This window comes from Delphinus delphis, chromosome 9, assembly GCF_949987515.2.
Source record: "Delphinus delphis chromosome 9, mDelDel1.2, whole genome shotgun sequence".
In the NCBI taxonomy this organism is placed as follows: domain Eukaryota; kingdom Metazoa; phylum Chordata; class Mammalia; order Artiodactyla; family Delphinidae; genus Delphinus; species Delphinus delphis.
Genome location: NC_082691.1, coordinates 38473423 through 38490221, shown reverse-complemented (window position 1 = coordinate 38490221; position 16799 = coordinate 38473423). Strand labels below are relative to the sequence as shown.

The 16799-nt window shown below is 37.8% G+C and overlaps 1 protein-coding gene across 1 annotated transcript in view; it reads left to right on the top strand.

Annotated features, from left to right (window-relative positions):
* Positions 1–16799, top strand: part of LRRC72 (leucine rich repeat containing 72) — a 41241-nt gene that overhangs the window by 14581 nt on the left and 9861 nt on the right. Inside the window, exons 4-7 of the mRNA XM_060019879.1 lie at positions 4226–4307; positions 5411–5521; positions 13237–13326; positions 14258–14410. Coding sequence (XP_059875862.1) covers positions 4226–4307; positions 5411–5521; positions 13237–13326; positions 14258–14410 — 436 coding nt within the window. The remainder of the gene's footprint in view (positions 1–4225; positions 4308–5410; positions 5522–13236; positions 13327–14257; positions 14411–16799) is intronic.

Here is a 16799-nt window from a genome sequence, read left to right as displayed (position 1 = left end):
AGTAAGCATTTGATGAGAAACCTGTATATAACGCCTCACCAAGCAACTGTCCAAAATGGAATCTGAGTTTCTACCATGTAGCAAAAACTGAACAGTTGACAACTTTTACAAACTAAATTTAAATAAAAATACCTATTCTGGCAAGGTCATTGTTTATAAACGTCTTCATCTAAAACATAATCAAAATACTTATTTATAATAACATTTTCCACACTAAAATAATGTACAATAATGTATGGTGTACTATACACCAACTTTTTTTTTTTTCTTTTTTCGGTACGCTGGCCTCTCACTGTTGAGGCCTCTCCCGTTGTGGAGTACAGGCTCCGGACGCGCAGGCTCAGCGGCCATGGCTCACGGGCCTAGCGGCTCTGCAGCATGTGGGATCCTCCCAGACCGGGGCACGAACCCGTGTCCCCTGAATCGGCAGGTGGACTCTCAACCACTGCACCACCAGGGAAGCCCTATACACCAACTTTTGATCCAAGTCATATAGCCTTGAGTTTGAACCCTTGCTCTGTTGTCTTGAGAAAATTGTTTTTTAACTTCTTTTAGCCTCAGTTTCCTCCTAGGTAAATAAGGGAACGAAACAACATGGGCTATTGGAAGGATCATATTAGATAATGGTGAAAACATCTAGCTTAGTGCTTGGGTCATAATAAGCACTTAAAAGAGGGCTTCCCTGGTGGCGCACTGGTTGAGAGTCTGCCTGCCGATGCAGGGGACACGGGATCGTGCCCTGGTCCGGGAAGATCCCACATGCTGCGGAGCGGCTGGGCCCGTGAGCCATGACCGCTGAGCCTGCGCGTCTGGAGCCTGTGCTCCGCAACAGGAGAGGCCACAACAGTGAGAGGCCCGCGTACCTCAAAAAAAAGAAAAAAAAAAAAAAAAAGATATGCTTGTCCCCTTGACTCTGAACCAGCAGTTCTCAACTAGGAGCGACTTTGCAACCCCTGCCACACCTCCCACACACAAGGAGAACATTTGGCAATGTCTGGAGACCTTTCTGATTTTCACAACTGGGGTGTGTGTGTTCCTAGCATCTAGTGGGTAGAGGCTAGGGATGCTGCCAACCATACTACAATCCACAGGGCGGCTTCCCCAGCCCCCCAACAAAGAATTATCTGGCCCCAAATGTCAATAGCTGTAAAGGTTGAGAAATCCTGCTCTAAAAGAATGCCTCCTTAATTTTAAATTCATGCTGGTGTAAAATTTTCCCCACTAGTACCTCAGCAGTTACGTGTAAGAGCTTTACCTTGAATGTAAGTGCTCTCAGCTCTATGAAAAATAATAATGGTTAAATAGTAAATAATAAAAGCTATCGTTTATTGAGCCCTTGCTATGTGCTAAGCCCTGAGGTAAGATACATGATTTGTGGAATGTCACATTCAGCATAAATCCTATGGCAGTCCTTAGACTCAGTAGTACAGATTTTCCTAAATGATAATTATAATAACATTTTACTTTAACAATGGTTTGAGTGTCAGAACAATCAGCATGTCTTCCAACTCCCATTCCTACATCTTGACTTCAACAACGTGGTACATTGCAATGTCTATTTAAGTCCTGTGAATTCTGCCTTGGAATTATCTCTCAATTCCCTCTACTTTGCTCTTCTCCCACTGTTATTACTCTACTCTGGGACCCATATATTCTTTGGAATTAGCATAACACCATTTTTGTTCATCTCTTGCTGTTATACTTACTATCCCCTCTAAATAGTACTCTTCCCTGTCATTTTTTTTTTTCCAAAATAAAACTGGGCAATAACACTCCTCTGCACAAAATCTTTTATTAGTTCCCCAAGATTCTCATGATCTGGCCTTATCTCTTTTCACTACATTCCTCCCATTCATTTCGCCCCAACAAAAGGTACAATCTTAAAATTCCAATAATCATGGTCCAAAGATGTTAATGCTCTTGGGAAAATTATTATTCTATAGTCAAGATGAAATGGTTGAGTTTATTAGCATTCTTGAATTAATGTGTAACGCAAGAGAAATTAAAACCTCAACTAATTAGAATGTTCTGTTAATGTGTGGTTGAGCAGGCAACTGGGAAAAAAGAGAGAAGAAAAAGTCGTGGTTTGCCCCGGTGTTCTCTTTCTAGGCTGATGTTAGGTGTGGCTCTCGTTAGATCAGGGAGTGGATGGAAGGTAGTGAGTTGCTGTCAGGAGGCCAGCAGGAAGAGTAGAAAGGGATATGAAGCCAACTGGGACCCACCCCTCACTGTGTTGAAGGGTCTCTCCTACCTGGGGGAAACATGGCTCCTTTTGTGACTTAACAAAGCTGAAGTGCAGTTACTGGTGGTTCTCCTGCATGAGTGCTCACGTAATTAGGTACAGATGAGACTGTGAGACAATGAGATGAGCAGCACATGTGCCTTTTATAGCTTCATAATTTGTGACTGTTACAAATATAAGAAAAAATTAAAGAAAATTCATTAAAGAAACCCATTTTCAAACTTTGATTACAAATCTAAAATAGCTTTTCTGAGATACAAGAGGGCATGAGTAAAATTTCCAATAAATCCTCACTAAATCAGACAGGTTGGCATCTGTCTATCTGAATCAACCAATCAAAGGTCAAAACAGTTCTGTTTAACTGACGACACTAGTTACTGTGATAGGCTTTAATAAACATGTAAAACTAATTTACAATCATAAGCATATATTTCTGTATATATAAATTAGGAAGCACTTGATCAATAACTATTTCATATGATTCTTCTCCCTGCTAGATCCTGTATTAAGCCGTAAATTTAGCCTTGTTACATTTAACTTAAGGGCTGCTTTTAGAACATACCAGCCCCACGTTAAGACTCTACCATGCCTCATCCTCATAACTCAAACAAATCTGTCAATTTCTATTGAGGTTATAAAGTCAATATTTTTTAAAAAGTAGTGGGATTCTCCTTGCAGGGTAACAGAAACATTTCTGAATTCAGTTTAAATACTCCTATCATGTACTTTAATGGTGCATTTGAGGAATTTTCAAGAGTGTTTTGACTATTTTCAATTCTTACAGTACACCGAATTTCTAATCTAATCTTAAAAGTAAGATGCAGCTTCACCATATCATTAGGAGAATGGAGAGGTGGGAAGGATAACAGACTGAAGAAACATCGTTTCTTTCCTCAAGGAAGACACAAAACTAGTGATCAAGTAATTGCACAAGTCATAGGAGGTGTTGGATGTGGACAAGAAAAGGAAGATTCATGGGCATGGGGGTTGTCAGGAAAGGCCTTATTTAAAAAAAGATGAGCTGTAAAGTAACAGGATTATTCTGTGCCTTGTCTTCTCCTTGGGGATGGTGGCCGGTTGAGCTGTTAGCACTGACCTCCTGTGTGGTCAGATTACAGAGTCCTCGGCTAAGCTGAGATCTGTTGACCCAAAGGACAGTGAGCCTGAGAAGAGGAGATGGTTCATAGACTGGGGCATAAAGAAAGGGAATTCAGAATTAGACAATCTCGGAGGTAGAGCTTGGGGAGGGGAGGTAGAGCATTGACTGCAGAATTAGACCATCTCTCAGGAGATCTGACTTAAAATGCTGGAGCAGGTGGAAGTTTAGAGAAACAAAAAGTGGGTCAAAACAGAGCAAGAAGACAACAGTGAGATGCAAAGAGATCAAAGAACGGTCTCAACAAATCCCTGGAGCAGTGGAAACTTCTTGTGGCAGCCTGCTCAGGCATGGTTGGATAGGCCTTGCCAGCCTAGGGCAGTTCCTTAAGAATAATCAGAAATGTACCAGGAGGAAAAGCCATGCAGGCAAAGAGAAATCGTGACTCATACACAGATGCAGAAACGATTCAGCATTATCGGAGGAGAGAGCCCTTGGCACATAATAGGCACTTAATAATATGTGATGGTGAATTAGTGGATATATGGAGCCAAATCCAATGTGACTATAGGGCAGAGAAATGTAGGGAAGGTTGTGAGAGCAAAAGGATAGGCCAGATTCCAGAGGCTTTGAAAACCTTTCAGGGAGTTTGGTGGAGACGTGGTAAGAGAAGTTTGAGTATTAAGTTAGCTAAAAGCACCCTTTTTATCATACGTATCTTCAAAGGCAATCCAGACATAAACTCATGGCCCAGATCAAAAGGTTGCACATAATTAATAAAAACAGCAAATGCTGAACTTCTGTGGTTCTTACTAAATTTTTATATCTGTATATAATTACATGTAATTATTGTAGAAAGAATATTGTTCTCTAACTCTCATTTTCAGCTCCATGGAATAACATTTATAACTAGAAACTATTGTCTGGCAGAACTATACCTAAACAACAATGCAATATTTGATATACAAGGTATGTCTTAAATTTTGTCTTTTGATTGAATTGATTTTCAATTAAATAATAACTTTCAACTATGGTATTGCTCATGGCATGCAATAATCTGTTTTAACATTTCTGTTGAAAATATACGATGGAAGCTGTTATTTTTTAATGTTCTTGTGTACATTTCATTTTAAGATGTGCTGTTTGATTATGGTTTTAGCTCAATATTGTCATGTATCTTATTCAAGACGTAAAAGAATCTTTTTTTAGCATAGAAATTTTGCCATTCTACTGCACAGTTGGACACAAACTAGATATTGTGGAAGCAAATTTTAATGTTTGGGAGCATTAATAAAAAATAATGACTTCATAAATAGTTTTAAATATTTTTACAGGCTGTAATTTTTCCTAGCCAAATTTCTGTTTCACTCTGAGTTAATTTTGTACCTGCAACAATCTCTAAACTGACAATTTCAAGCCTGGTATAAAAGTACATGATATACTAGGATCATGAGATACAAAGAAGTATGGTACAAAACATTTTTCTTCTGTATTACATGCTGCAGAATTGAAATATCATAAATTTTGAGATCCAGTATGATTCCTTGTTCCATGAAGAAAGGAAACCTTGCCAATTCAACTACGATGTCGTTATCGCAAAGATACAACACACTTTCACTTATGTTAAAAATGTGGGAAAATGTGCAATTTAGAATCAATAAGATGATAGGAATATTTGGCTTCCCATTGTGTAAAGAAAATATTTAGTTGAGCAGTTTGGGGGAGATACTGATTTGAATAACCATTTCCTGGATTGGCACCATAAACTAAGCAACATTGGCAAAACAAAACCAACAAAATAAGGATAACGAAAATAACCCCTTCAGAATCAAACAAAATCATTGCTACAGAAAAAAAAAAAAACAGTGGAAAGAAATTGGCTCTATATTCCCAAATTACAGTCACTTATTTGAATTGTTATGCTTTGTTGTATTCTTAATGATAATTCATCATATTATTAATAATTCCTCCCTTCACCAGATGTAATGTATTCTTTGCTTTTGCTTAGGTAGCATGTTTAATTAGCATTAAAAATGTTTAAAATCTTATACAACTATTTTAATTTCTTTTAGGCCTGCGCTCTTTGCATTCGTTGCATATACTCCGGCTGCACCACAATGAGTTAACAAACATTGAGGCAACAGTAAAGGAATTAAAGGGAATGCTAAATCTGAAGACCCTAAGTATTAATTTGCACTTTTATATAGCCATAACTTAAAATAGTGATAACACAGGACATTTTTTCATTTTTTGAATTTAAATTAGATCAGTGTTTATAACAAAACTACTTAGATAGTTTCCTGAAAACAAGACTAGATCTTTTTCTTTTTAAAAATACATTTTTGAAAGAACAACAGGTAGAAAAACAGTTTTTGTGAAATGATATGGCATGCCAAGTGGAAATGATGAAAGCAAAAAGAGAAGGAGGCACATGTTTAAATCTGTGTTTTTGGTTTTACCTCTAAAGGCAGTTTTAGCACATATTATATGATTCCATTTATTTATACAAATGTCCAGAATGGGCACATCTATCGAGACAGCAACACTGAGAGGTAACTGTTTTTAAATAGTGGCTGCCCAGTGCTGGGGGGATGAGGGTCTGGGGAGTGACAGTCTGGGGTTTCTTTTCAGGGTGATGAAAATGTTCTAAAATTGAACGTGGTGACGGTTGCACAATTCTATGAATATACTAAAAACCATGAATTGTATACTTAAAATTAGTGAACCGTGTGATATGTGAATTATATTAGTAAAACTGACACTCCCTCCCCCCACACTAAAAAAAAGAGCACGTTTTAATGTAATCTTCCTATTGGGTGAACAGCAAACAATTCATATATATTGAATCGCACCCAGCAAGGAACTGACCTCAGTATTTGAAGAAGGTGTGAGGTGGGTTGGAAAAATAGATAATACACAGTTCCTACTCTCAATAAGCTTATAGTTGTTTGGTTTGTTTGTTTGTTTTTAAGCTTATAGTGTCGAAGGGTAAATAAACTGGTACACGATTGCAATTTAGAACAAATGGTTCTAGGTGGACCAAGGGAAAAGACTCAGAGCAGTGAATGGGTTTTCAAACTTCAGAGTTTGTAGACTTCTTTATACAAGGTCATAAAATAGATGGTTTTTTCCTATTTATTTTCTATGCATTTCTCAGAATTGCCAAAGATAGTGTTTTGAATATGTGTAAAGTGGTGTTGATGGTGGAGCTTCTAATCAGCTCAATACATAGTTATTAAAATTTTCAAATATTTTGAGTGTTAATCAGTTATACCTACTATATTAAGGAGAAATGATTTAAGTTCTTATAGGTAAGATTCTTTAAACCCAACTATTAAAAGTACCCCAAGTTCTAAGGAATTCAATGCTCATTTTTGAGACGTGATAAGGTCTGTGAAAGACTTATCAGGATTGGCCTGCATATTTGAATTACCTGGCCTTTCTGTGCTGAACAAATGCTTAAAATGTCTTTAAATGATTAAAAGACTGGTTATACTAGATCTTGAACTCTCTCTTACCTTCATTTTTCTGTAAAATGGGCTAATAACTACCTCTCAGGATTGCTTCAAATATTAAGCTAACTCTGTAAAGCATTAATTGGTTTGAAGGAGTAACAACAAAAAATTGTTTTATTATGGTTTATGTAAATTAGATAATGAATTAAGATGCACACAGTCTAGAAATTCTGCTGATTGGTAAATAGATTTTTAAAAAACTGACATTTTGAATAATACTTATAATAACATATTTGAATGTTGAGAAAATGCTTTCTTATTATATTCTCATTTAAATCTTCATAGCAATCCAATGATGTGATTAGAATTATTCCCTCTTTAATGGTAGAAATGCAGGGCTCAGAGCTTTAACCAGACTACTAAGGAATGTTGAAACTTAAACTCATGTCTTGTTTCTTTTGTTTATCATTCATTCATTCAATAAATATTTATCATGCATTCACTAAGGACACTATTAGATGGAGATACAAAAGTAAACAAGAAAGACCCTATCTAGACCTTTATGGAGCTTATAGTTTTGTAACTCTCAGCCTAAATATTTCTTACAGAACTGAGGGGGCTCGATGCAAAACTGATTGGACAATTTGCTAAATGTAAGAACTGAATAATTTAAGCAAGCTTATTTTACAATGTAAGATTTGGCGGTTAGCAATCAAGGTTGCCCCATCATAGTCAATAGTGTTATGCCTTAAACAAAAGTGCCTGGCGGCAAGGGGGGTAAATGGAGTCTGAAATTCAGCCCTTGCCTGCCTTACCAGCCGTGTATGTGGGCGCAGAATGGTGTCAGCCCTGAGGTGGGGTGCAGGAGTGCCTTTTCTAGTTCTCTGAAAGGCTGTTAGGTCAGCCTGGTAGTGTAAGGTCCATATCATTGCCTGTCACAACATTTTAAATGACCTCTACTTAAAATCATAGTGACTATAAATTGTTCCAACTGAGACTCTTGTAGAGGGAATATTTTTTGAAATGGAGAAAATGCTGCGTCAGGTTACACAAAAATGCATTTTCTGAAAATTTTTGGTAACAAATATGCACAGTTTGAACGCTTGCCCTATTTTGGTTAAAGATATTATACAAAAAAATGTTGGTGGACTTCCCTGGTGGTGCAGTGGTTGGGAATCCACCTGCCAATGCAGGGGACACGGGTTCGAGCCCTGGTCCAGGAAGATCCCACATGCTGCGGAGCAACTAAGCCCACGAGCCACAACTACTGAGCCCGTGTGCCACAAATACTGAAGCCCGCACGCCTAGAGCCCGTGCTCCGCAAAGAGAAGCCACCACAGTGAGAAGCCTGGGCACCACAACAAAGAGTAGCCCCTGCTCGCTGCAACTAGAGAAAGTCTGTGCGCAGCAACGAAGACCCAACACAGCCAAAAATAAATTTAAAAAAATTAAGAAAAAAATGTTGGCATTTACTAGCTACTAATTATATTGTGCAGTAATGTCACCTGATTGAGTTCCTATGAACCTCCTTTGCAATCACAGATTAGATTCAGCTCATTAACTACAATAAGAAATCCATGTATTTAAAAAATATATAAATTTATTAATTTATTTATTTAATTTTGGGTGTGTTGGGTCTTCGTTGCTGCACGTGGGCTTTCTCTAGTTGCGAAGAGTGGGGGCTACTCTTTGTTACGGTACGTGGGCTATTCATTGCAGTGGCTTCTCTTGTTGTGGAACACGGGCTGTAGGTGCGCAGGCTTCAGTAGTTGTGGCACGCGGGCTCAGTAGTTGTGGCTCACAGGCTTAGTTGCTCCGTGGCATATGGGATCTTCCCAGACCAGGGCTCGAACCCTGTCCCCTGCATTGGCAGGCGGGTTCTTAACCACTGCGCCACCAGGGAAGTCCCCCATGTATTTTCAAGTGTTAAAACTTTTCTTTTCAAGTTATGAGACTGTTTAAAATGCTAAAATATTATTATTATTATTCCACTTCAATTACAGTTCTTCGTAGGGTGAGAAAATAGCCTGGAGGGTAAACCTCTAACCCATTTCAGCATTGCACCCTCCACTGGCAATGAGGAGAACTGCCAAGAGATTACCCAGTATACACATGGCTGGGAGCTTCAGGGAGGCCTAAAACCAGCTGCAGAGTGTGAGGTCCTACAAACTGGAATTCCTGACTTCCAGGCTGAGTCAGGAGGGCCACACCTTTTCTCTCCAGGCAGTCTACCTTTCCACACCCTCCCCCTCTGGCTCCATTTTCCTCTTCCCTTCCCTCCTCCAAACTCTTTCTAAATCTGCATGTGTCAAAGATTTGCTTGTGGCTGCGGACTTTCACTAACCTTCAGTCTCCCTGCCTCTTTCCCAGCGCAGAGAGAAAAAACACCACCGACAACAGCAACAAAATACTTAACCCATTCTCCTGTTCCTAAATCTTTAGTCTCCTCATTTTTCTCAAATTTTCTCTATGTTGCATTAAGCTCCAGTATTGGAAAGTATGGTTGAACTCCTACATTCCGTAATTGTTAAGACTTGCCTCCTAGCAGAGACTTGAGGATTCACCCTTGGAGACAGGAAGTGCCCCTTTCAAAGAGAAGGTCTCCATTTTTTACAGATTCTGCTCTTAAGCACGTCCTGCCTTTCCTCATTTGGCCGCAGTCCACTGCTGATGGCAAATAGCCAGGGAGTGAAGAGGGATGCTGAGAGGTCAGTGTGGGACTATGGTCTCAGTGGTCTGTTCATCTGAGACTCTTTACCCTGAAATGCCCCTCAAGGTGGGACCACTCCTCCCAAACAACACAAGAGAACAGTCCACTCAATAAAAAGAGCCAACTGGGTCTTTCACTGCTGTTTGTCTTGAAACAGCATCCCTCACTCTCCTAACCCTTGCTTTAGTCCAAGTTTGCCTTTTAAAAATCAGGGATCATTTCCATATTCAGTACAATCATGTGGTATGCTGTGGCCCAGAGATTTTAGTTAAAATGAGATGGTGACAATGGAGATGCTGACCTTACTAAGTAACCTTGAGCCAGAACCTCTGTCTGATCATTGACAGTTGAGCTTCTTTCCACAGGCTGTTCTGTGTGGGCACAGATGGAGATGCTTTTAACTTCTCTACATCGTTTTCCTATCTATTAAAATGGATATGTTGGTACATTATTAATTACATCAACTTTCTTCAAAGGTGGTCTAAAAAACATCCAGGTTCATTTAAATGGTGATTTTTAAATTTTGCCTTAAAAGTTAAAAAAAAATTAACTGGAGCCAATTATTTAGATGACTTTTTTTCCCTCTTCTCTTTCAATAAGAAGTAGCTTCACACATGTGACTCATGTAACTCAAGCTTGTGCAGTAAGGTAGTAGAAACATTTTGCTATATTATTGGGTAAATGTAAATTGCTTAGACTCAGAATCCCAAATTAAGATAAGCAAGACAGTGCTGGCGCCACCAAGGTGTACTCTATAAGTAGCCTAGAGGGAAGGTGGATTAAATAGTATTAACCTATTGAAAGTGAAAGTGTAAACAATTTCGCTTCATAGTTTCTAAAGGAATGTACCCATACATCATAGAAGGTTTTCAGAACTTTCAGACACAGGAAACGAATATCATATCTTAGAAACTTTATTTATGGTAATTTTAGTAGCATCAATCCAAAACTCATAAATCCAAAATGTTAAATGCTTAATAGTATAGAGGGGAAAAAGATAATTAAAAATAAGATTGCTTCCTTCTAACATTTAAGAGTAAGAAAAAAGTGAAGAATAATAAAAATGAAATTCTTTTTAAATTATTTAATTCTAATTATGTTTTTAAGTTAATTTAGTCAGAGACTAGGCTTAATAGCCCAGTTTTCTGACTTGGTGTCATTTAGATTTTATTTTATGATGAGATGAATGTTGAACCACAATAAGTGCATCAAGTTTTTAGTATTATGACAACTTTTTAATAAGTAATGTAATAGTAGTAAATCCAAACTTGGTGATTTGTTTAGCTGAAGCCAGAAGTTTTAAAATTTATGTAAAGCAGTTATTTAACTAAGCACTAGGAAGAAAAACCAAGAAAAGAAATTAAATAGTAGTGTTCTCAGAGGGAAAAGAGAATATGAAGTGTATCCTAAAAGTAAACATCATTGAAAGATGTTGGTACATTTTCCATTAACATCATATGCAAAGGCAGACTCTACTCCCAGCTGCTATAATGTAGGATAGTGTTATGAGGTGTCAGATGTTATTCTCCAAGACAGTAACCACAGAGCAGACTTCTGCACTAAAGCATCTGTGAATTTTTCTCCCTCCTGAACTCTCATTAAAAAGAATTGTGTTGTGATGGGCTTCCCTGGTGGCGCGGTGGTTGAGAGTCCGTCTGCCGATGAAGGGGACGCGGGTTCGTGCCCAGGTACAGGAAGATCCCACGTGCCGCGGAGCAGCTGGGCCCGGGAGCCATGGCCGCTGAGCCTGCGCGTCCAGAGCCTGTGCTCTGCAGCGGGAGAAGCCACTGCAAGAAACAATTGCGTTTGGCTTTTTTTTTTGCGGTACACGGGCCTCTCTCTGTTGTGGCCTCTCCCGTTGCGGAGCACAGGCTCCGGACGCGCAGACTCAGCGGCCGTGGCTCACGGGCCCAGCCGCTCCGCGGCACGTGGGATCCTCCCGGACCGGGGCACAAACCCGTGTCCCCTGCATCGGCAGGTGGACTCTCAACCACTGCGCCACCAGGGAAGGCCGTGTTTTGCTTTTATACCCTTGAAGGGTGACCTTTTTTCTTCTTTGTCTGGCTCAAACTACAAGGTATGATCCCTGTGGATCTTTTAAAATCTGTCCTTATTACTGGTTTAGTATACATCCGTTCTATTCCCTGTCCTGTAGTTATAATTATTTGCTACCACTTTAAATTCCTTCTCTTTTGAGATTAAAATTCAAACCAGTTTTGTCACTTAAGAAATCTTGAAAAATATCCATTTCATTTTTCCTCTCATTTCCCCCAATACATACATATTTCCTTTCTTTTAAATTTTCTTGTTGCCCCTGGCTCTACATTTTCTTTTTTGCCTTTCCTCTTATAACTTTTGTTTCTTATGCACCAGGTGTCTTCCATTGCCTGCTTTAAGTCCCTCTAAAGCTCATGTTTTCCACAGCGAATAGCTACCTATAACGATTTTATTAGCCAGAAAAGTTTGTGCTTATACAACAAATATCAGAATATTTTATTGCCTGCAGAGAAAACATTCAGATGATTAACTTCTTCAGTTTTTATCTAGTTTGTTGTCTTTCAAGCATCCCCCTTGACCCCCTCTTCTTTATGTTGCAAGCTCTTCTTTATAAATATTCATCAGTTTTTTCTGGCTTTCTAATGCTTAATACTTTCATGCTTTTATCAAACCTCTTTGTATTTTATAACTAGTCAAATGCTACAGCAGTACTCCTAGATTTAAATGTACGTTAAAGGAGCCTCATGTTGTTGAGTGATGTTTTTGTACACAAGCTGGAGCTCTTTCTGCTACTGCCATCTAGTGGTTCTCCTCTTTTCCAGGAGTATTTTCTAGAAATTACGTGTAGGTGGAATACAATAGCTAAAGATATCCAAGTGGAAATTATAAGAGTTTTATTTCAAATTGTATTGCAATAACCCTGTTTAATATTATCTAAAGAAGAATAGGGAAAGTACCTTTTCCATGGAAATAAAATACAACTTCTAGCTGAAGATTTTAAAAAATATACCTACGTGCTGATGCCTAAGGGATGTCATGTCAGAAGCGCCTGGAGCTCTTCCGCATCAGCATGCCTCCCACCTCCAGCCTGGTTCATTAAGTATCCTAGCACCTGCGCACAAGGAAATCCGAGTCCCCTGTGCCTGGCCAGAGGTAGATGAGATGTAAAACCCGCATCTCTTCACCTCTACTCCTGTTGAGATCTGAAGCTGCTACTGGCATTTATATGTTCTGAACTAGGTGCAATGGTGTGAAGCCGAGGAAGAAAATTATAATAGAACAGTGTGCCACAACTCTGCCCATCTCCACGCAGGTACCCATGTGACCTTTGAGACTGGAAGAAGAGAACTAATGAACAAATACTTTAATAAAGAGCAGCATCAAGAACCCTCTAGAGCTGATATTGAGTTCTTTCTTTACTGATTAATTTACGGACATGTTAAACGTTTCCTCATTTGTGACAGATTTGGGTCAAAGATATGTCCTCAGCACCTAGCACAGTTCCTAGTAGATAGTAAGCACTCCGAAAATATTTGTTGAATGAATGAATTTAACAGATAGGAAAAGTAAGTCCTGCAATGAATAAGTAAGGGTTTGGTGAAACCATTGGTCTGTGAAGCAGAGCTTTACATACTGTTATGTTTTATATTAATCTTGCAATTTCTCATATTTTATCAAGTGATAAATGTAACTGATTTCGAAACCTGACATCTTAATTTGGATTCTTTCTTTGCAGCTCTCTACCAAAACCCTTTATGCCAATATAACTTGTACCGTTTATACACAATCTACCACCTTCCAGGAGTAGAGTTGCTTGACGGAAATCGTAAGAACACCTCTTCTTGCAGAGAAATATTTGAGAGTCAGTCTTATAACTCAGTGGTTTAAACTGCTGATGTTTTTTGGAAATAATTGTCTTTGTAAAGTTTTTCAATTATTTATTTTTGAAATTTTTGCTGTATGAAATTTGCTATAGTTTAGGAATTCATGTCTGTTGACCACTTTATAGGAAAGGCCATCTAACTGAGCATGAGGAAATGTCTCCTTTTGATTCTAGTTTTGACAGTAATGTGTTGAATGCCAATTCACTGGCCCCCCGGCACCCTTAATTTTTTATTTCAAAAATGAGACAATTGGACTAAGCCTCATAGGCCTATTTAAGTTCTAAAAGTCATATTCTTTGAAATTCTGTAAATATGTATGTATATATATACTAAAACATATATAATAACTTCTATGTGATATATTTTTAGACATTGTACATAAACTAGTATGTCTGATTTATATAAGCCACAAAAAAGAAAAATCAACCTCAGTGCATTACATTTTACATTTTTTGAGGTCTATTTTACCCAGAAGTTCTTTATCACCTATCTACTTACCTTTCTACAGCTTTGAACATTCTTAATAACTTATAATTGAGTAACTTCTAAATGAGAATATATTAAAACCTTATGTTTATTCCTCTTCTTCCTCATAGCCATGAGGAAAAGAAGGGATGTAGCACAGCTGCAATTTCAATCATCCATGGTGATGTGTTAGAATGTGATGCGATAGGATTGATTTGTGCCTTGTGACATGAGGGACATATATTGAGCACTTGTAAGACTATGGAAATAACTTTTTACAAATTAATTTTGACAGGATGTTCACATACAACATGGGATAAATCCATTTTTAAAAGTAATTCTATTTTGAATCACTCTGCATATCTATTTATAATGTTATATAGTAACATTACTTTTTGCATTTATCAGAAGTTACAGAAAAAGAAAGAAGATCAATGATTACGATTTTTAACCATAAAAAGTCTCATATTGTTCAATCAATAGCATTCAGAGGAAAAGTAGATGCCTCATGGAATCCAAGATCACCACTTAAGCAAAAACCAGCCCAGAGAGTACCTTCAGGTATTTAGAAAAAATGAAAAAAATGAAATGAAAACTCCTGAAACTTTTGGTTAATTTAGTTATAATAATAACTTCAATTTACAATAAGCTAAAGTTATGTAGTGAAATAAATATTTTCCAATTTTATTAGCCTACCTAAATATATAACTTTCATCTTCATTTGTGTGTATTAAATAAGGTAATGTTATAACGAGATAATACATTGAAGTCCTTACCCCAGTATCTAGCACAGCATAATGGGCTCAATGAATAAGCTGCAATTGCTATTATTACGATTGACACTGGATAATTTCAACAATTAAGGCTATAAGTTTTTGATAATATAGAAAAATATAAAGAAGAAATAAAGATCATCTGCAATTCCTCCATTCAGAAATAAGCACTATTATTTTGTTGTACTCTCATAGACAGTGATCATATGCAAGTATAACCTGAATATCTTCAGTAATGTTTCATTAGATGGAATTTAATTTCTTGTATGTAACAGAAATCCAACTACAGTGACTTAAGTAAAAAGAGGTTAACTTTTCTCACACAACAAAGAGTATACAGTGTCCAAGGTTAGTGTAAGGTTCAATGATATTTTCAGTGTTCGAGAATACATCTATCTTTTGTTCTGCAATTCTTTTTAAAGAAATATGTTTATTTGGTCACAACAGCTAAACCTGCTATTAGGTTTAGTAACATGCCCTAGTGAATTTAGATTTTTGACCCATTTAGGATCCTGTATTCTATAAATTTTATTTTATTTATTTTTTAACATCCTTATTGGAGTATAATTGCTTTACAATGGTGTGTTAGTTTCTGCTTTAGAACAAAGTGAATCAGTTATACATATACATATGTTCCCATATCTCTTCCCTCTTGCGTCTCCCTTCCTCCCACCCTCCCTATCCCACCCCTCTAGGTGGTCACAAAGCACCGAGCTGATCTCCCTGTGCTATGCGGCTGCTTCCCACTAGCTATCGATTTTACGTTTGGTAGTGTATATATGTCCATGCCACTCTCTCACCTTCTCACAGCTTACCCTTCCCCCTCCCCATATGCTCAAGTCCATTCTCTAGTAAGTCTGTGTCTTTATTCCTGTCTTGCCCCTAGGTTCTTCATGACCTTTTTTTTTTTCTTTTTCCTTTCTTAGATTCCATATATATGTTAGCATACGGTATTTGTTTTTCTCTTTCTGACTTACTTCACTCTGTTTGACAGACTCTAGGTCCAACCACCTCACTACAAATAACTCAATTTCGTTTCTTTTTATGGCTGAGTAATATTCCATTGTATATATGTGCCACATCTTCTTTATCATCTGTTGATGGACACTTCAGTTGCTTCCATGTCCTGGCTATTGTAAATAGAGCTGCAATGAACATTTTGGTACATGACTCTTTTTGAATTACGGTTTTCTCAGGGTATATGCCCAGTAGTGGGATTGCTGGGTCATATGGTAGTTCTATTTTTAGTTTTTTAAGGAACCTCCATACTGTTCTCCATAGTGGCTGTATCAATTTACATTCCCACCCACAGTGCAAGAGGGTTCCCTTTTCTCCACACCCTCTCCAGCATTTATTGTTTGTAGATTTTTTGATGATGGCCATTCTGACCAGTGTGAGATGATACCTCATTGTAGTTTTGATTTTCATTTCTCTAATGATTAATGATGTTGAGCATCCTTTCATGTGTTTCTTGGCAATCTGTATATCTTCTTTGGAGAAATGTCTATTTAGGTCTTCTGCCCATTTTTGGACTGGGTTGTTTGTTTTTTTGATATTGAGCTGCATGAGCTGCTTATAAATTTTGGAGATTAATCCTTTGTCAGTTGTTTCATTTGCAAATATTTTCTCCCATTGTGAGGGTTGTCTTTTTGCCTTGTTTATGGTTTCCTTTTCTGTGAAAAAGCTTTTAAGTTTCAGTAGGTCCCATTTGTTTCTTTTTGTTTTTATTTCCATTTCTCTAGGAGGTGGGTCAAAAAGGATCTTGCTGTGATTTATGTCATAGAGTATTCTGCCTATGTTTTCCTCTAAGAGTTTTAGAGTGTCTGGCCTTACATTTATGTCTTTAATCCATTTTGAATTTATTTTTGTGTATAGTGTTAGGGAGTGTTCTAATTTCATTCTTTTCCATGTAGCTGTCCAATTTTCCCAGCACCACTTATTGAAGAGGCTGTCTTTTCTCCATTGTATATTCTTGCCTCCTTTATCAAACACAAGGTGACCATATGTTTGTGGGTTTGTCTCTGGGTTTTGTATCTTGTTCCATTGATCTATATTTCTGTTCTTGTGCCAGTACCATACTGTCTTGATGACTATAACTTTGTAGTATAGTCTGAAGTCAGGGAGGCAGATTCCTCCAGCTCTGTTTTTCTTTCTCAAGATTGCTTTGGCTATTTGGG